Source organism: Fulmarus glacialis, unplaced genomic scaffold (genome assembly GCF_000690835.1).
Source record: "Fulmarus glacialis isolate BGI_N327 unplaced genomic scaffold, ASM69083v1 scaffold17493, whole genome shotgun sequence".
NCBI lineage: Eukaryota > Metazoa > Chordata > Aves > Procellariiformes > Procellariidae > Fulmarus > Fulmarus glacialis.
Window position 1 is genome coordinate 1 of NW_009201207.1, and position 20,242 is coordinate 20,242.

The 20,242-nt window shown below is 44.8% G+C and overlaps 1 protein-coding gene across 1 annotated transcript in view; it reads right to left on the bottom strand.

Moving 5' to 3' along the window:
* Positions 1-2,950: 2,950 nt before the first annotated feature.
* Positions 2,951-20,242, bottom strand: part of CDON (cell adhesion associated, oncogene regulated) — a 34,095-nt gene continuing 16,803 nt past the window's right edge. Inside the window, exons 11-19 of the mRNA XM_009573867.1 lie at positions 19,862-20,068; positions 18,928-19,109; positions 17,498-17,603; positions 14,211-14,333; positions 12,476-12,703; positions 11,117-11,391; positions 8,648-8,727; positions 3,786-4,042; positions 2,951-3,117 (exon numbers count right to left, since the gene is read on the bottom strand). Of these exons, the coding sequence (XP_009572162.1) occupies positions 2,951-3,117; positions 3,786-4,042; positions 8,648-8,727; positions 11,117-11,391; positions 12,476-12,703; positions 14,211-14,333; positions 17,498-17,603; positions 18,928-19,109; positions 19,862-20,068 (1,625 nt within the window). The remainder of the gene's footprint in view (positions 3,118-3,785; positions 4,043-8,647; positions 8,728-11,116; positions 11,392-12,475; positions 12,704-14,210; positions 14,334-17,497; positions 17,604-18,927; positions 19,110-19,861; positions 20,069-20,242) is intronic.

Consider the following 20,242-nt stretch of genomic DNA (forward strand, 5'->3'; position numbering starts at 1 on the left):
AGCAGCAACGGCAGAGCTGGCTGCCCACCGCACAGCGGCAGGTAACGGCACCCATGGGGCGAGTTGAGGGCTGAGCCACGCGCCCCGGTGACCCAGCACCCGCCCGGTGTCACCAGGGCCTCTCCCAACCCTTCCAGAGCCGCTCTCAGCACCGCCGGACGCCACCGACGACCTGCCTGTTAACGTCACCATCACCGTGACGGCGACACCGTGACCACTCCGGCTTTCCCTCTTTATCTCCCTTTCCTCCCCTTGTCTCGGGCCACGGGACGGCAGTGTCCGCCTGTGCCACATCCCGCTCGTCCCTTCGCATTAATAAAGCCGGGAAGGCTGGAGGCGTCTCCCAGGCCTCGGCTCCTGCGATGCTGCTGAAGTCAAAACTCAGCAGCTGGAAAAATATCCATGATTCAGACCCGGCACAAAAATTTGGTGGCAAAGGGGTTTTGCCTCTTTACGATATTTAAAAAGGCGTTGGGGGAAATGTATGATTTTTCCCGGGGTGCAGCTGGCTTGGGGAAGGGAAGGGAAAGCTTTTCTAACCCCCAAAATGTATGGAGAACCGGTGAAATCGTGATACAGCCCAGGCAGTAAGAAAGGCGAGAGGCTTTGCCAAAAAGCTCACGCCGGTTTTTACCCATGGCTATAAAAAGCAGCACAGCCCGAGCGCAGGGATGAGCTGGGCGACTCCCAGCGAAAACCCCTCCGGATCAGCCTTGAGACTTCAGTTCCTTCTGGGGCTAAAATAAATATTTAGGCTAAAATAAATATTTTCTCACCGATGGGAAAAAAAAACCCCCAAGGGCCGAAGCTCCGCTCTCAGCCCCAGGGCTTGCGCCGGCTGCGGTCGTGGGTGCTGTTTTGGGATCACGCTGAGTTTTATGCGGTGCGAAGACAGCCACAACGCTTTGGTGGGGTGGGGAAGGGGTCCTCGTCTTCACCCCAAACTCCCCCTTTTCAGGCCAAACCGCAGGATGTTAAAAATAGCGATGAGTGATGGTTTTTCCCCACGTCGGTGCAAGCGTTTCTGGCAGTTTTCTCCTGTATTTGGTTAATAACCTGTTGGGAAGCATCGAGTGATGAGAACCAACCCCGCTTCAGTGCCTGTGGAGTATCAATCCCCACCCCTGCCATAAAGCAGCATCGCTCTCTTTAACAAACCACCCCAAAAAATAAAAACCCAACCCCCAAACCCTGCAAAAACTGCATCATTTCAAAATATATATAATTTCCAAAGGAACACTACAGCTTCTTAGGAAAACATAGCATCTTTATACAACACAACCATGATAAAGGGGAGTATGTGCAGGGTCCGATTTTAGCGAGGTCGTTTAAAAAAATGTGGTTGAATCGCAGCGTTTGGGGAAAACAAAGCAGCCAAAAGGTAAAACCAAACCACTCGCCTGCCGATCTCCATGGGGAGCCAGGGAAAGCCTTCCAGCAGGTCTTGCGAAGGAAAAATCCAGCAAGGGTAAAGCCACACTTGCAAGGAGCAGATGGAGAAAGCCGGGTTTAGGAGAGGAGGAGATAAACGAAGAGGGAGGAGCGGGGCTTTGCAGCGGCTCCAGGGTAGGTGGCAGTCGAAGCCCACGGGTTTCGCGGTGCGAGGTGCCGGCACGGGGTTTGCAGGGAGGTTCACTTAGGCAGCTCAGGCTGGGAGGACGCACAACCCTAAAAACAACAGCAAAAAAATTAATATATTTATAAACAATACAATAAAAAGAAAAAAAAACCCTACCCCAACACTTAAAATAGCCCACAGAGATGCTGCTACCAAAGCAGATTGCAACCTCGAACCGAAATCGCTCCCCGAAACCCCATCGCTCGCAAAGCGGCTCGCTGCACCTGTAGCGCCTTCGCTCCCCGAGGGGTTTGCAGCAGCTCCAGCCAGGCCGGCATCGCTTCCTCCCTTCCCAGCCCCGCGGCCGGCGTTGGCTAGAAAAATACTCGCTCCGTGAAAAGGCGGCTGCACATGTGTCGCCCCGGGGCGGCCGTAATTGTAATTTATGCGCCTCATTTCTGGGGTTATGCGCTCTTGATTTTTGGGGGGGGAGGGAGTGCTTTACAAGCACCGGTTTTGTTTTATTTACTCTGATTAAATTTGGAAAGGGGAAAAAAAAAAAAAATACCCAAACCCTGCAGTTAACATTGCAACACCTACATCACGCTGTTTCCGAGGGGCAGGCAGGTTTCTCACCGCCGCGCGCAGGGCCGGTGGGAGCTGCTTCAACACGACTTGTTTCATTTCAGAGGCTATTCAAGCCATTAGCATTCCCTCGCACCAAGGAGTTAAAAGGGCAGAAAAGTGCAGTTGAGCTGGATTTTGTTTTCTGCGGGAAGGCGAGACAGGCTGGATTTTCGTCGGCGCTTCTGCAAACATAAGGGTTATCAAACACCTAAAGACACAAACAGTCACCAAACTGAGCTCTGCTTCTCTGTACGGACGCAGGTTCATTTTTCTTATTTATTTTCTCATTTACCCACCGGGTTCTTCCCAGAGAAAGCGAAAGAGGTCGGGAGGCTTTCACGCAAAGGAGGGTTCCGAGCACTGCGACGCCGAGCTGCCAGGGAGGCAGCAGCCGTCGGTCATAAGCATCAGACCCGCCTCCCTAAATCCCTGTATCGGACTCCTCGGAAGTGCTTCTCGCGCTGGTAATACACCATGGAAAACACACTCCATATTTCCCATCGTTGTTCTTTATATTATTACAATTCTTTTTTATACACATAACCAGGCTAGTTTCGCGGTGCGTGGGGGGAAAAAAAAAAGGGATTTCAAGGCATAAATAATATAAAAAGGCAACCATTTTTAAAAACAAGATACATTCATATGACACTACTACAAAAAAATAAATAGTGACTCTCTCTGTTATAATTAACATCCCTCCATCACTCCCTTTCAGCGACTCTGCTGTGCAGTTACTGGCGTTAAGTGGGGACAACGGTCACTTCCTCAGGTTTCCTGCAGCTGGAGCTGCCGAAGGTCCGCAGAACCGTTTAAGGTGACTCCGGATGAACTCCATCCTGGTTTTTCCTTACAGTCCTTCGAAACAGGCTGCAGAATAAGGGGACTCCAGCTCAAAATGTGGTTGGATGTTTCCGAGTGCACGCAGTTGTCGCCTGCAAAGCAAGAGCAGGGCGGGTTGGTTGGTTTCTTTGGGGGTTTTTTTGGTTTATTTTGTTTTTTTTAAGTAGATCATCTCCTCTTTCAGCTCAATGGATCCACAAGCCCAAAAAAATTCAGATTAGTAAAAGTGAGTGATGCTCTTTGAGCTCAGGCTCATTCCCACCGTACCAGGCACAAAACATTAGGCAACAGCTCAGAGCATCGGCTCTATCCGGCACTAATATCGAATAGGTCACGCTGATTAGGTCAGCCCAATTCCCACCTACATTTCTGTGCCTGTTCGTGCCTACGGGATGGCTCTAGGCCGTCACGGATGCCTGCTCATTAGGGGAAAACTCCATTAGGCAGCGTTTCAGCAGTTTCGGGAGACGGCGGGCACGCTGTAGGTGCAGCCGCAGCCTCGTTATCCGGAGCGCGCCTGCTTGATGAGCTCCATTTAGAGGCATCAATCACGAAGAGCACGACAGCCACAGGCACCTGAGCATCGCCGCTCCTACTTTCCACAATGGGAAAGGCGGAACGCTTAACCTTTCTCAGAAAGCCAGGTCTTTCGTTGGGCTTAATTACTAGCTTCTCTGCAATAAATTAAGCACCCTACAGCTGCCCTACAGAATATTCCTGGCTTCAAAGCCAGGTGCTATCCCTCTCCGGAATGCCTTACCGTCCGTGTAATCCACGGAGAGCCGGTTCATGCCTTCTCGACAGCAAGGATGCTGGGCGGAGGGCTGCTCCGCTTTCTCCTTGCCGTCCTCCTCCAGCCGGGCGCTGCACTCCGGGACGGTGGAGGCCAAGCACATGGCCACCATGACGTGGTGATTCAGAGGTTTCATCTCCAAACCGTCCTGCTGATAAGGTGCTACGATGGGCACGACGGGTAACGCGTTGCTGCTGAAAGTGCCGTTGGTTTTGGTGAAACACCTGCAGACGGGACATAAGCCAAAGCGGAGTTACTCAGAGCTTCTTCTTTCCACCATTTATCTTGAGAAACTGCAGTTTTTAAGTACTTTACCGCGTGTCGTTCACTGTAACAACAGTCAGAGAGCTTGCCAAATCAGTTTTAAATATATTTTTGGATCAATCCTGACATTAAGAAAAGGATCGAGCGGGGTTTTTTTCTCCCAACAGACAGCTGAAAACTTTCAAAACATGCGCTCGGTTACTTCCCCCATCGATTGTGACCCAGTGACCTGACTTGCGAGTCCATTTCTCCATCAAGGCAGCCCCATAAAACAGGTTTTCACTGCCAAGAAAAAGATCTCAAGTTTGAAATCTAAACAGCAAACTTAAGTACCTTGGAAAATAAATACTAAGCGTTATCGGAGTGAACGCAAATTAGAAAAATATATGCAATATTATAAATATAAACCCTGCCTCTGCTGCGTAACTCAGATTGTGGCCCTGTAATACGTGCATAAGGCTGTGAAATTGAAGTTAAACTGCCAAATCAGTTGTTACAGCCAAGCTATATTAACCTTTAAACAAAAAGGAGCTGGACCTTAAGAGACGTGCACACCATTGCAGGAAGCAGGGAAAATGCCTATAGTGACTGGAGCCCCATGAACAACGTGGCCTCAGTGAACATTTATACAAGCAATTCCTACATAAGCAAGCCCAAAAATCACACTTCGGTGTGGTTTTATACAAAACCATAATTACCGCAAAAGTAAAAGGTTCACTTGTACGGTTGCCATAAACTTTGGGAAACTACCCCCCAAAACGCTCTGTGTTTTGCGGCGCAGAACAGAGATGGATCCGCAGATAAAAGAAAAGCATCGAAACAAGGATGGAAAGCGTTCAAACCCACCGCGAGCCAGCACTACTCTGAAACGCTCCCACGAAGGCTAAACAGGCTTCAAGTTTTTTATATGCTGATATGGATACGACTCAGAGCATTAATTTTTTTTTTTTTTCCTGCCAAATTTAAATATATCCGTCGCCTGTTCTGCTCATGGTGACAAGCCTAATGCATCTTGCTATAGGTAGCCGGTTATTACTGGGATGCTACCTAAGCGCTGGCATTTTGAAATATAAAAATTGATAGTTGGGATCTGGCTGTTCAGGTGCTAGCTTATCTGCTAGCACAGCGTGTTTCTTTAGAGTGATTCTGGCCCAAAATCCAGCAGAGCTGATCATTATGTTGCTGAAAGAGGGGGGAAGATGGACTTTGACATCATCAGTGACAGGGTATCAACCATCAGAGCCTACTTTGATAGCAGCTGAGCCCTCAGCACCAAAGGACTAAACTCAGACGGATTTAAAACCAGGAGACATTAAGCTTGGCAGTCACACTAAGGTCCTGCCCAGGTCCCAGAAACCACTTTTATCCCATTAAGAAGGTCACGGCAATGCATAAAAACCATCACGCTCCAGGGACTTGCCCAACAAACTCACTTGGAGCCTCAGTTTACACTTTCCACCTGAAAACCACCATCAATATTGCCAGAACTGAAAGAGCAACAAAACCTCCACAAATAACATGAATAAACTTTCTAGAGGAGGAACCGGAGCAAGTTTCCCCTCCGGCAGATGTTTCACTCGCAAAGCCAAAACATGCGACGAGGGGGGATTCCTCCAGCGGCTGCAGGATCGCCCCGGGAACCCACTCCCCTCCCGAATGCGGCGAGGACGGAGCAGCACCGACCTTCACTCTCCTATTTTGTCCTTCCGCTCCCATAACTGCCTCCAAAATCATTCTTCCAAGTACCAAAATACCACAGAAGCCACTGAAGAATCCACATGAAACACATCTGGTCTTCAAACAAATCCATTTATTAGTTTGCATTTCTTTCCACAGAGGTTTTGACTGCACTCACTTATTATTTTTAAAAAAATATTCTTAGAGAAACCCATTCAAAATGTTTGGGTTTGCATGTTTATGGGGCTTTCTTTTTAAAGACACAGAAGTCGGTGTAGTTCTTTATATTACTGTACGGGCTTGAATGATGTTTCAAGACAGCAGTTCAGCTTTTTAAGCTTAAATAACCACATTTTGATGGAAACTAGCCATTGGTATATCCAGAGCAGAGTGTGTGTGAATAGTGATGTAAAATCCCTGCTGCAGAAAACACATTCACTGTCAATTCTTGGTGCTAAAATCCTACCAAACTATAATCTGACTTAAAAGCCCACACCAGCATAATTTAGATCTAAAGAGCTGGAAAAACAGACCGATACCGGTTTATCTGAAATGTGTATTTCAGATTTCTGATCAGAATGAAGTGAATTTGCAAAGACAGATCTGCAAAAACGTAAATTCCTCTGCAGCCGTCAGGTATCTAGAAAGTTTTAGTGCAAAAGCACCAGAGAAGAAAAAAATCAGTTCTCAATCCTAACGTAACAAGCGTAAACCACACTCGTCTTACCAGCTTTGTCCACAATAACAAAGCGGGTATCCACGTTTCAGCAACTTCTCTGGCAAGCCTCCACGAGCAGTTACGAGAGCATAAAGTGCTAATTTAAACAGAAGACCGAGGGATTTCACCACCGTAATAATAAAACCTGCTCCGAGATGGCTGTTGCTGAAAACAGCCATGGTAGCCAGCTATTAAATATGCTAAACCTTTAGGATTCATTTGCACATGGTCACAATTCAAACGACTGCTAAATTCAACCCAAATCAGCACCAACTCCCAGGCATTCAGTGGAAATAGGCTCATTTACTAATTAGCAGCGCCAAGCATACGAGCAAGGCCACGTGCACCTGAAATGCTCACGAATTAGAGACCATCGCCCTGCTGGAGATGTTTCCACTTGAACCTACCTTCCTCTGTTACCACGTGGGTGTTTTGCAGAGGGAATTGCCTGGTTTTCGTACAGACGGTGCAATAATTCGAGAGTGGGACAAGGCACGGGTCCTCTCTGCACAAACAGGAGGCCAGACGGAGGGGACAGCCCTTACTGCGTAAAGCAGCTACGAGGTTGAACAAAGATGGGGGAAAAGACTCCAGCCCCGAATTCCCACTTGCCAAAACCTACCGACTTGACCGGGCTAACCTGCCAGGCCTTTCTCCTCCTCCTCCTCGCCCCGGCCATGCCCCTGGTGTAATATTCAGGCACGTTTCTGGTCCTCCCCGTTCCCCTCTCCCATGTCCTCCTTCCATTCCCCCAGCACCAGGAAGGGAACGGAGCGGTCCCGGCTGCGCAGCTCTCCTGCCAAACAGAGGTTAATGGTCCCCTCTGGGGTAGGCAGCTGTGAAGGACAACTTGTTTCTCTATCAAGCAGTCAAATATAGAACAGGGATGTGAAAATTCAAAGTTCAGACCCTGCTGATGACCCATCTGGGAGGAACAGTACAGTTGCAGGGGAGGGAACCCATTCTCCCTGCTTTCTTAAGCAAAAAAGAGCCATTAAAAATTTAAATATGCTTAAAACTGGAAAGCAAGCTCTTAATTACGGCATAACACATACAGCATGTTCCAAATTACGGCCCGTCGTACACATCTTGATGACTGCTGTTACACAGCCTGCCCTGAAAACAGACAATTGGCTTGTAGCGAAACGGTAGCTCGCTGTCCCCAGAGACCAGCCATGACACTGGTCCGGACAAAGTGTGCCCAGCTCTACCTGCGAGTAGCAGCCCGTCTGCGTCACGCTACCGTGTATATTTATGGAAGGAGGAAGAATTTAAAGCCTATTATAAGTTATATTTTAAAAAGTAAACTCATGAAAATAAAGAACATGTTTTCTGCCTTCAACAACAGCTTAATTTGAACTCAACTGCTCCAGATGTACACCTAAAGGCAGCTGACGATTTTAATAAGACAGAAAATTCAGAGCATGATTGAAAAAATCCAGAATTTACCAGTCAGAGCAGTCCAGCACGTCTGACTTTCAGTCCTATTTTTAGTCATTAAAATAACCAGAGATTTAGTCAGAAGCCTTGAAGGATATTCTTTAAAACTTTCAAAAGTGAAAAACCTAATAAAAATCCAGACTCCCAGCTACAACGTAGAAGACAGATTTTTCCCTTATTCTATACAAGAATCCTTTTTCTCACGCAAAAAATGTATCCCACACTGACAACGGCTGGCCAACTACTCCTGAAGGCCTGAAGAACCTCAAATCCCATGTTTTACAAAGAATAGCGTTGCGAAAGCAAAGCTGCGACTCTAGTTCGTTGGTGTTCTTAAGAGAATGGCAGGAAATGTAAAATACAGAAGACCAATTAAATCCTATTTGACAAACTCCATATGGAATGATTTTGTTATCTCGAAACTGAAGAAAACACAGGAAATAAGGTTTAAAAAAAAAAAAATATCCAGTGCCCAACCTGCCTCCCTTCCTAGAGAGCATCAGATCAATATGTTGAGTAAAATGAGCTCTCTGGGTTTAATAACTTGTTTTATTCCATCCCACAGATAATCACCAACTGCTTTCCTTGAGTCACACACTGACATCGAGCTCCTCCGTACCCTCAGCCGGGACTCAAGCTCTCCGCTTTCATTTGCCCCAGCTTTAACACAGCGCAGAGAGTGAGGGCTTTAGTTCCTGAAGGTCCTGCCTTCGTGCGAGTTTTACATCACCTGTTATTGTTCCGACAATTTCGGCAATTGATGCACTCCGAGGGGTCAGCCTGCGGCACTGCTGTGTACATCCCACCGCCCTGCAGCAGGAAGGATTAAAAAAAAAATAATAAAAAAATCAATGGCTATTCGAAAATACAAGAGACAGTCACCGAGAAGGTAGTTCAGCTCAGGCTAGCGCCCCAAGCCCTTTCACTTTGTTTTCAAACTCTAATCACCTTATCAATCTTCAGATCCGTGCCCCGTAACGTGGCATGGCAACACTGAGCTATTATACAAAGTCAAGTGGAGGGTTCTTGCCAGCATGTGTGTCAGAGAAAAGTAAATAACTGCAGCTTAGACAAGTATGTGGTAATTTCCCTGGTCTGTTTTCAGCTTAATGCGCTCAGGTTTAATTTAATAAACACACTGTAAATATGTTTATTTTTAACACTGATGACAGACATGAAAGCAAATTGCTGTTCGTTAGCAAACTGTGCCCGTTTGGGGAGACAGAGTATTAAATTTGCAGGGCTGATGTCACAACATAAACCCATCCCACTTTCCTGTAATTACTCCGATTAGATCAGTTCACTTCGCTACACTGATTTTTGAAACATTTAATATTTTTACAGATGGGGTAATTCCTTAGCCAGCAATGACTCTGGGTGAGAGGGATTTTGTGTTGTTAGTTTTGGCTGAAGGGGCCATTACAAGCAAGTAAAAATGCCCAGATTAACACATACCTCATTGTTAAAGACTAGGCGGACACTGATGCGGGAGACGCTTGAAAACGGCACTGCGGAGCCGGGCTACCGCGCCACATTTCAGGAGGGGAGCCAGTTTGGGAAAGCTCACCTGATTTTTGAGATTTCAAGTGGTAGGTAACTTCTAACAATCCCTGTTTCTGCAAAAACAGGGCTTATCCTTAAGTTCTTGAGGCCGCTCAGTCCAATAGGGAGCACTGAGGAAATGCCTAATTAGTCTTGATTGCCATCCTGGCCAGTTTCTCTCTTCCTCATTTAGCCCAATCAATGAAACAATAAAGAGAGTCCTAACGAGGATGAGAACATCCTGTTCCTCTGTGCTGCCTCACCCGCGTGCCAGTCCCAGTCCTTCTACGTGGGAAGAGATTGCGTGACTCAAACTTTCTACAACATGGAGGGGGGGGCGGAAAAAAACCCACCCCAGTCAACTATTCGCAACGCGACAGCGGCATTGCGTGTCCCACCTTGCGGCACAGAGGAGCTCCAAGCACCGAGACCTGTGTTACCACATGCATACTTACTTCCTTCCAAAGAGGGGAAGAAAAAAAAAAAACCAAACAGGAGGGACAAAACACCAATGCAAGCCCCCAAGCTTTCTCACGGGTGAGCTTTTGAGCACTGCAAAATCTTCCCTTCCTGAGGGCTTGTACAGTTGGAGCTTTTTGGAGAGTTTCACCCCCTGGGAGGTTGGACAGGTTTGGGCCTCGGTTGCTCTTGAAAGCAACCAAAAAGCGGCATTTCTTGCTACCCGAGCAGACCAAAGAGAGAATCAGGTGAAGAACCAACTGGTCTGGACTCAAAGCTGGAGTTAACTGAAGTGGCAACTACTGTGCAAGTGCTAATTTGTTGTTCAATAAAATGAAGTGCTTGTGTTCAATTACTAACACAAACAATAGCCCCATTTTTTTTCCCCAGAAACAGCATGGGTTATTCAGACTTTTGAACTTTTTCTTTCAGTTTTCCTGGGCAATGTTCACAGTTTTGAGTAAGTTTAGCAAGTTTGAATGCAAGCCATCTGTTTCCATAGACAATAATGAAATCATTATTCTCTCTTGGAAACGGGACGCATTTCAGCAAATGAAGTATTTTTCCACAGCATACAAAGGCTGGATCAGAGACTTAAATTAGTTTTTAATTTTATTTTAAATTTCAAAACAAGAAATGAGCCTGTCTCAACAGTCACAAACAAGGGACTAAAAAAAAAAAAAGACAGCGTTATTACGTTGCTGCATTTCAAGATGTATGGGGCATTTTATTTTATGGAACCTCCTGCTACATTCGTGCTTTGCCATAATTAATAGCATTGCTTAGAGTTACAGATCTGAAACAGGTGGGGGAAAAACGGGTGATCCATAAAGCTGCAGAATAAGCAGCTATAATTAAATCTATTTAACTTGAAGATTGAGAAATACCATATGTACAAGTAAAGTATCTCAGCCCAGTACTGAAGCATTCTCAGAGCTTACATGCTGTTAGGAGGAGGGTAGAGGCAGATTTCCCAGAGTAAGTGGAATTCTTGCTGTCATCTGATATTCTCAAATGAAAACCATGATGTTTGTATCAGAAATATCAGCCCAGTTGCTTCCTCTGGGATAAGTGATTTAGTGGAACTGGCTGTTATCAATGGATGAGTATTTGCCCCACCTGAATTAAGTCTGCTTCTACAACCTCTGAATAAATCCCAAGGTCTAGGCTGAGCCTTCCACCCAGTGTAAGAGCTTACGTTCACAAGATGGTGGGGATGTTCATAGTCCATGTGCGTCCTGGACAGGGAGTTGGTGTGCCCTGGGTACAGTCCAGCTCCTCCATTCATGATCCCATTAACTCCATTAGCAACTTTATGATGGACGTGCGGACAGCCGTTGCTGAGGCCGCCGTTGCTGATGAAGTTGCCGTGGATGCTGCCGTTGACTCGGCTTGTGCCGGGTAAGGTCGTGTACTCAATCATTTGCCCGTTGATATCCGCCCCTTGATAGAGATAGCCAGGAGGGTCATATTCTGCAAAAGACATTATTACCGAAAGCATATTTATGGCCAAATGAGAACTTAAACGAGCATCCCTAAGAAAAAAAAGAAACTTATTTTCTCTTTCTACAGCTTTTGTAAATTAACTGCCATGTTTAAGTGCTTAGGATACAAATGTAGAAATGGAAAACAGCCGCATCCTGGAGAACAGACCAGGAACGTTGGTCTGAAAGCTGACGTCAGCCACTATGAAGAGCATTTGTATAATCGATAGGCCCTCTGCTATCTGCTACGCACTACTTCCAGAAAAATATCTCTGGGCCGCAGTTGAAGACACTATCTTATCTTGCAAGAAGTTTTGTTTCATTTCCCTCTGTCAGAGAGTAAGGACATTGAAAAATAACCACCGGCTGTGGAAAGAGCAAGGCTGATTTATGCATTAGGAACAGAAAAGATCACCAAAGAGATTCTGCTAGCACAGAATCACTTGGTGGGTACAGAGCACCTTGCAAAGTGTGCTTAAGCGCCAATGCGTCTGCTCCAGGCTCCTACTTGCAAAGTGGCAGGTTTTCCTTATTAACACCTCTCTAAAAGACTTGGAACTTGAACTCCATTTTACTGTGACGGGACTGAGAGGTAGCAAGGGACTTATCCTCCAAGTGCTGCAGGTTCTTTTTCTTTCCAGATATACACAAGAGAGGGAGAGATCCAGGGTTTAAGTCTCCACATTTTAACAAGTTCTTAGGATTACACACAAGGTCTGCCACTACAATCAGCAGAAACCTATCCAGGTGCTTAAAGTCAAACATAACTTTAAGAAGTTAACTTTAAGAAACTTTGCCCAGGAATTTCACAAACCATTCTTTGGGTGAAACTGCAACACAACTGTGCAGCAAAGCAGCAGGGCAGCGAGCACCAGCGCAAAGAAATGGAGACATCGCTGCTCTTAAAAAACACACATCTTCACCTAAGGAACACCTAGAAAGCACAAGTCTCTAAATAAATGCCAGTTGGCTTATAACAGGAAACTGCTTCCCATTCACAAAATGTAATATGAACTTCAGTAATTTTACTCTGATAATATTTTCATCATGAAAGGAAACCAAAAATAACTCACTCTGCATGGCGTTTTGCTGACGGTTCTTCCACAGGCACATGGCAATGAAAACGATGAGAATAAGGACCATCACCCCAAGGACGCAGCCCACGATCAAGTACAGCATGTCACTGCTCCGAACAGGGCCGTTCGAAGGTCCAGCTCCGCTTCCCCCAACCCGGTCGGGGGGATTTGGTGGCGTACTCAGGTCCTTCACTGGATATTCGGATGCTCCCGGCGTGCGTTTCACTGGATGAAATAAGAGACTAGTACAGGTACGTCCACTAAATGCGTTTTGATAAATGTGTTTTTTCATTATGAAATCAAAGTAATTACTGCCGAGTTAGAATCCTAATGCCTCAAGAAGAAAGCTGCCAAGTCAATATTAAAACCTATAACGAGAAGGCCAACTACTATTGGGTAATAACTATTTGCTTTGGAAAATCATTATTATCCAGCTTGCTAACCCTCTCATTGAGGTCACTCAAAACTTTAACGAGCAACTCGACATACGCATAGCTAGAACGGCACTAACTCCCAACTTGAAAGAGCGCAAATTTTCTACTTCTGAGGTCAGGAAAAACCACAACATGCATTTCTATCGCCTAACCACTGCCAGATGACCTACTTTTATCTGATGTGAACCCTGCTAACCCCGTTTTCAAAACCATACTATTGAAGATACTAAGAGCTGAACAGAAAATCACTGAAAACAAGATGCTGGTTTAACCCAGGAATTAAATTTACATTTGTTTTCAGCACACCACAGCTCAGATTCATTTCATTTGACACTAAAAACCTAAGAGGTGCCTGGCTTAGGAGTGAAGCTGGTCAGAGAGACGCAACACGTCCATGTAGATTGGTAGATAAACTGGATCACCCCCATAAGCCTGGAGGAGATGCATTTTAAGGAAGAGTCAGTATGAACGACAGATTACATCTTGCCAATTTTAAAATTAGAGAAGAAAGTTATATTCCTTGCAAGAGGAAGACCAACCGTGCGTGCAGCCTTGAAGCCCTGCAGCTCCTAGCCCTTCTTTCAAAGGCTTCGCTACTAACTTAGCTAAATTTTGATGCTTCCGCTTCTAGAGGGCTTTTTTTCTTTTTTCTTTTTTTTTTTTTTTTTTAAAAAAAAAACATTTTTTCATAGCACTGCATTTGAAGTTTACTGTCTGCATTTTCCCTTTACAGCCTTACTTGGTTTTAGAGATTAAAGGAGACAGGAATTCTTTGCAAAATAAATGTGACTGCCATATCTGACACTTCCAGAGAACAGTACAAACTTTGTGCCAGAGGCATGCAGGATTAGTGATGGAGGCAGCCAACATAACCATCAATTGCTGTGGTCTGCACTTATACAACGTGTCACAGAGCCCCAAAGACATAAAACAGACGTACAAATCAATTCTGTCATCTTCAAGAGCACGGTTGTCTCCTAAGGAGAGGCTATCAGCACAGCAAAAAAAGAAAAAACAACCAACCCAGAACAACAATACTATCTCTTAGGCCAGGCAAATCTGCAGAGCTTTGCTAAGAGCCTTTCTCGGGAGTGCAACGTATCGGTTTCCATATGTTCAAAACAATCCCAGCTTCGAAAGACAAAACAATCCTCCAAAACATTCCAGAAAATTACGGCCTTCATCGCAGCTGACTTTTGCACTGCAAAAAAATTCAACACACAGCGGATATTTCATGCCACAAAACGCCACCTTCACACGGTCTCGCAGGCGAGCAGACGCGCTATTTCGGTGCTCACCTTTGGTTTCGCAGATCATCACGTTGCTGTACTCGCTTTCACCACCTTCGTTATAGCACTGCATTTTAATGTCGTAAGATGTTTCTGGCTGCAGGTGATTTATCAAGTGCCATTGCTTCGTACCTATGAGGGGAGAAAAAAAATAAATCAACTGCATTTCTTTTACTCACATGAGCCAGAATCAGGTACGAGTATGTCGCAGCGTCTTTCTCTATAAAATGCAGGGGTATTGCAGCTTTTCCTGTTAGCACAAAAGTCTTTGTTAACCATTTACAGACTTATCTGAAATCGTAAGACTCGCACTGTCTTGCGAAAGAGATTCTTAGAAGAACCTTTTGATGAATCAAGGCGGGTTTCTTCCAGTACTTTTTCAGTTGATTTTAAAAAAAAAAAAAAACAAAAACAAACAAAATCTTTCTCTACAAAAACCAGAAGTTGCTAAACTCAAAAAACAGACATCCAAGTTTCCAGCATCTGTACAGTTAAAATCAACACAAGTTCTGTTCATCTTAAATACGAAACTGCTGAAGGGATGGGTTTAGGATGGGTTATGTTAGCTATTTACAATACGCAGGGCAAATAACAAGGAAAAACTGGCACAGAACACAGATTAAACTTGGGACAGGGGAAAAACTTCACTGTGATAAGACCCTCTCCCAGTTTGCAATCCCGCAGGATCCCTAGAGATGCGAGGTACCGACTGAAGCTGCCCGTTTTTCGCAGGAAGGATACATCTGTGTTGCTCAACTTAGCCGAAACCGCAAATAATTGAACGTGCATTTTATTAAACATACTAGGAAACAAAATTAGACAGCGAGGCTGTCTCTCACGCTGCCTGCCCCTGCAGAGACGGATCCCAAGCCAAGCGATCTTCTCTAATAGGACGGTTTTGTCATCTCTGGCTCCCGGCCAGCATTTCATTTAGACACCCTCCTGAAGTACTGAGCACTTCAATATAAATCACTCTCAGTTTTTACTTTCACGGGCTTGTGACAAATTTTAATAAACAGCGACCCTTTTTTTTTTTTTTGGGAGTTTAATTAACTGTTTGAGCGCTCTTAATCCCTCTTGGAAAATACCACCTTGAACTGTTTCCACTGTTTCTAAGAAGCTGTCATACCACCTACTGATTTAAGCATTAATAAAAAAAATAAAGCCTGCGCGGCTGGCGGGGGCTGTCACCATGACTCTGCTCGAACTTCTCCGGGACCCAAGCCCAGGTGCAGATATCCCTGCCCGGCCGAAAAAGGGCAGGGGGTACGCAGGAGGACCCCATCTCGGTTCGGGGATGCACCGCATGGTCTGAGCTCCATCCCTTGCATTCCGGGCGTCCCAAGTGAGGGCAGACAAGCCCTGGCTGAAGCTGGAACCGGCCTTTCCCTAAATCGCACGTTTTTCCAAGATCCATACTTGGTTTTCCCGTCGCCCCCACCCCCAAGCATTCCTTTCGGTAATTACTACACCAGGTTTTAGGTTTCCGCTTCAAACCATTAGTGGAACTGGAATCAGTACAGGCACTTTAACTGTCCTCTTCGTGCACCATTAGCAAGGAAAAACATTTAAACAACTGACATCAGACTGCATTTACATTTAAAATTCAATCTCTAGGACCCTCAGAAACAGAGAAATTCAGATCATCAATGCAGGACAGGGCTGATTTTGCCTTGCTTTTGCTGAAAGCTGCTGAAAGATACTGAGGAGCCATCTGAGTCAAGCTTTTTGCTTGTTTTTTTTCTTCAAATAAAATCTGATTTTGCCTGTAGGGGCATTTATAAGGAAAAAAAAAAAGCTTTCTGCAGAGTTTTGAATGTCTCGAAAGACAAGACTTAACAGGAAACGGTAAGGAAAGCCTACGGCAAGTACTTAGCTAATACAGGCATCACAACACTTTTTCCACAACTCATGCAGTCATTTCAAGATAAAATTCCCTGTCAAAAAACAGATTAATTCAAAGGTAACAGAGGGGAAAAAGTGAAGAACAAGTGATTTATGGCAAAAATACCTTAAGTCACATGTTTCTCTACATATTTCATATCAAATGCTTCCCATCACACTTTAATTGAAAATAGTTCTCTTTCTTTTTCCCCCCTGAAAAGCTAATTTAGGGGAGCACAGTAAAGAAAAGTTTAAGTTTAAATATTTCCACCAAATGAGTTTCTGTTCCAGGCTTTGGCAGAGCAGAGCAGCTGCTAATGGTTTCAGACTGCCACAAAGAGTTCAATACACACACACTCTCTCGGAAAAAAATCAGAAACAAGCTAATTTCACAGCACAGTGGAGCCCACTTAAACAACTAACTGCTTAGTGTATAAGATTTATAAACACATAAGTTCTGTCTAGCAAAGGCTAAAATACATTTGCAGATGAAGGTGCAGACTGCATAAGCTTCTTTAAAGCAATCCTCTGAGCCGAAACCCTCGATCTTTAATAGCTTTATAGTGTGCAAAAGCTTATGTCACGCATCAAAGTACTATGCGGAGCATTGTCTAGCAGGGGAAAATTTTCAAAATAAAGGCCCATTCCTCTTGTAACTGAAATAAACGAGGGGGAAAAATAATTAACGTCATTGGGACAGAATGAGATCACTACGTTTACTCAGCCCAAGCAATAAGGACATTAAGTAAAATATTTTTAAAAGGGTTTTCCACTTCTGGACTAATATAGACATTATCTAATAACTTCTTCCAGGAAAATGATGATCTAATATGCACAGGGAAAAAAATATAACCTGATTAAAAGGCAAAGTGAAGCACAAACATACCTGCATTTGCAGCGTACTACAGCACTTGAGGCTAAAAGTAACTTCCTTATAGCAGGATAAGCAATTAAACAAGGTAAAAGGAGAGAAGGGCAATTACACACAAGGTACCACCTAGCTTAGAAAATCCGTGCTGGGGTAAACAATTTTAAAAGCCAGCTAGTTATTAGTACAGTCTGTAACACAGACCCTGGGTTAAATCTCATTTACCCTGCTTTCTCTTTACTCAAGTACTTTAAGCTAAACCAGTTTAAATAGACCTACATTAAGGATTTGCAGCAGTATAACAAGACAAACTTAAAACCAGTATTTAGTTCTTAAGTTTCTATGTAGAAGAGGCTTCAGAAACAAGTTCATGTGTGGGCAGAACTTGATGTTATGTAGTTGAGATAGCTACTTCTGTGAAATATATTGTAAAGACTTAGTTTGGGAAAAGCAGTTTAGATTTCATATAAACACAGCCAACATGGCTACACAATGTTCTTCCCCATCGAGTAGTGTTATTAAGCTTGCGTATACTGCGCCGTACCTTCCACGATATCTCTCTTGTAGTCACTATCGTTGTCGCTGTCCGTAGGCCGATAATAGATATAAAATCCTTGGATGGGCGTGTTGTTGTTGCTTGATGTAATATACTAAAAGAGAATTTTAAAAGACTGCGTTAGAGAAGAAAAATTTTAATTGAGTCCTGCTGTGCTGTCATCACTGGATATCTTATCACCTTGAAACATGTATTCTTTTAATAAGGTTGTGCAAGCAAGGTGTAGGGGGAGGTTTGCACAGAAGCTACAACAGAAAAGAGGATTATCAATTGCTGTGGATGTGCAGACACAGCTAAGATGAGCCCAACGCCAGGGGTTCTCACAGGGCTGCAGGAGAGCGCTCTGCCACCAGATGAAAAAAGGAGGGCAGCACAGGGACAAGAGACTGAGCTGGGGCTGACGCTTTCCTCCCACATCACTTTCCAAACCGTCAATTAGGGTTTGACCACGAACGGCCTGAAAATTTGCGTGATTAATGGAAATGGAAAAGTTAAGACCATTTTTACTTCAGAAAGAGTTAAGGTCACTCCAAAATTCAGCTCAAGAATATTTTACGTTAAGTTATGCAGCCTCCTGAGGAACTAGAGGTTATTTTAAGTTTATTATCCTTAACATCTCTTAAGGCTGAGCTAGCAGAGCAAACTAACACTGGGAACTCTACACGTTAAATCCTCCAAAGTATACCAGGGGGTTAGATTTCAAAACAAGAGCAAAGAATTTCTGTGGGTTTCACTAAGGACTTTAAAGTACTTGTTTACAAAAGACGAGGTAACAGGGGAAAGGAAAACGTTTCTCTAACATGAAACCTCTACTGGATGCGAGGGAAGACGGCGGGTTTCAAACACAGCACCCGCTTCAAGCCATCGCAGCCCGGATTGACAAAAGCAACAGGAATTGCAGGAAACGAAGCCAACTCGCTCGCAGCTCATGGCACGAACAGGGATTTGGACAGAGTTAAGCCCACTGGTGCCTCTTGATATGTCTGTGCCAAAGCAGGTGGACTGGGGCAGCTGCAGCCTGTCACTGGGGCTGGCAGTCGGGCTCACATCTGGCGTAACCCGAGGAGGTGGTGCGTGGCATCCCCAGGGAGCTGGAAGGGGAGGGCGAGGTGGAGGGAGGCTGGGAGACAGCGCAAAAGGGAGCAAACAACCGACAGGGCTGTCTCGGAGGAGGAAAAAGGGTTTGGAAATGGGGGGTAGAGGGCTCGAGAAGCATTCGGCCCAGTAAGTTACCCAATTCTACCATACAAGCATGAAGCATCTTAGCCCTCTTCTAGGAAGAGGATCACCTCTGAGTCTCGGGGGGGGGAACCACCACTCACTACACTGCAATCAGCTCTTAATCCTTGACTTTCAAGAGCCAAAGCAGTAAAAATTGGCCTGCAAAGGTGAGAAGAACAGGAGACAATTATACCTACCGTCCATTTTAACATGATCTGAGTGTCACTGATGGCTTCGGTATAAGCAATGTGAGGTCCTGTGATAGGGCGGTTGGAAAACCGGCTGGTAAATCCGGCTACTTGGTAAGGGCGAGATGCTGCACTGCGTGGGCTCTCCCCATAATTGTTCACAGCAATCACACGGAACCTATACATTTCTCCTTTTAAGGGAAAAAGTGAAAGAAAGAAACGTTGTAGCAAAACAAGCACTAGAAACAGGATTCAAGGAGAGACTAAACAGATTAGGAAGTACTTTTTGCACAACACCCAATTAGAAAAAACATAGGACTCATTGCCACAGACTAATGTGGACATCAGAAATATAAACAGCTTCTAAAAGTCATTAGGGAAATTCACTCCAGAAAAATCCAAAGGCTTTTACACACAGAGACAGAGTTGCCTCCATCAGCTCAGGAAGTCCCTGAACTGCAAGCCGGTGGGCACCGAGAAGAAGCTTCAAAGGATACCTGACCTCATCTGTTCCCCCTACTCTTGCACTCTTCCCCTGAGCTTTCAGAGCTGGACACTGGGAGAAACCAGAAATCAGGACAGACGTTTTGCCATTAATGCACATTTCTCTTTTTGCATTCTGAGTGCTTACTAGAAGGACAATTAAGTTAAAAATAGCAATAATACACAACCCTCCTCTCCACAAGAACAAGTATTAAATTATGGTGGGGTTTTTTTTTTCCACTTGGAAAGCCAGAAATCAACTTGAAGTCATGTAACGAGCTCATATTCCACAAAAAAAAAAAAAAACAACAAACCAAAAAAACCCAGAAACAGCATAATCCAAGCAGAACTTAAAATGAAACAACCAAAGAGTTGCAGTATTCTCTCAGCAGAAGCACAGTCATCTAAGCAAAGACACCAGCAACAACAGCTGAGGTGAAGGAAAGATCGTTTTTAATACCTGGCTCCAAGTTACGAACTTCCACAGACAGCTTGGAAGGAGAAATGTTATCAGCTGCAATCAGCCAGTCACTGTTTCGACCCAAGCGTTTATACTCCACTTTAAAGGCAGTAATGGGGGAGCCACCGTTTGCTCGTGGTATCCACGTGACGTAGACGGATGATTCTGATGCTGTGGAGATCGTGGGTCGGTCGGGAGCTTCTGGAACTGAAAGGAGAACTTGAGTTACAAGAGGATTACAGTCAGCTGAAACTTCATTTTCTGTGGCAACCAATTAAACTAGTTGCTGATGATTAAATTAGACTTCATGTATTAACGAGGAGAATCTTAAATCCTCCTGTAATAACTACTCCCCTTACTCTTCTGGAAAAGGTGCTTGAA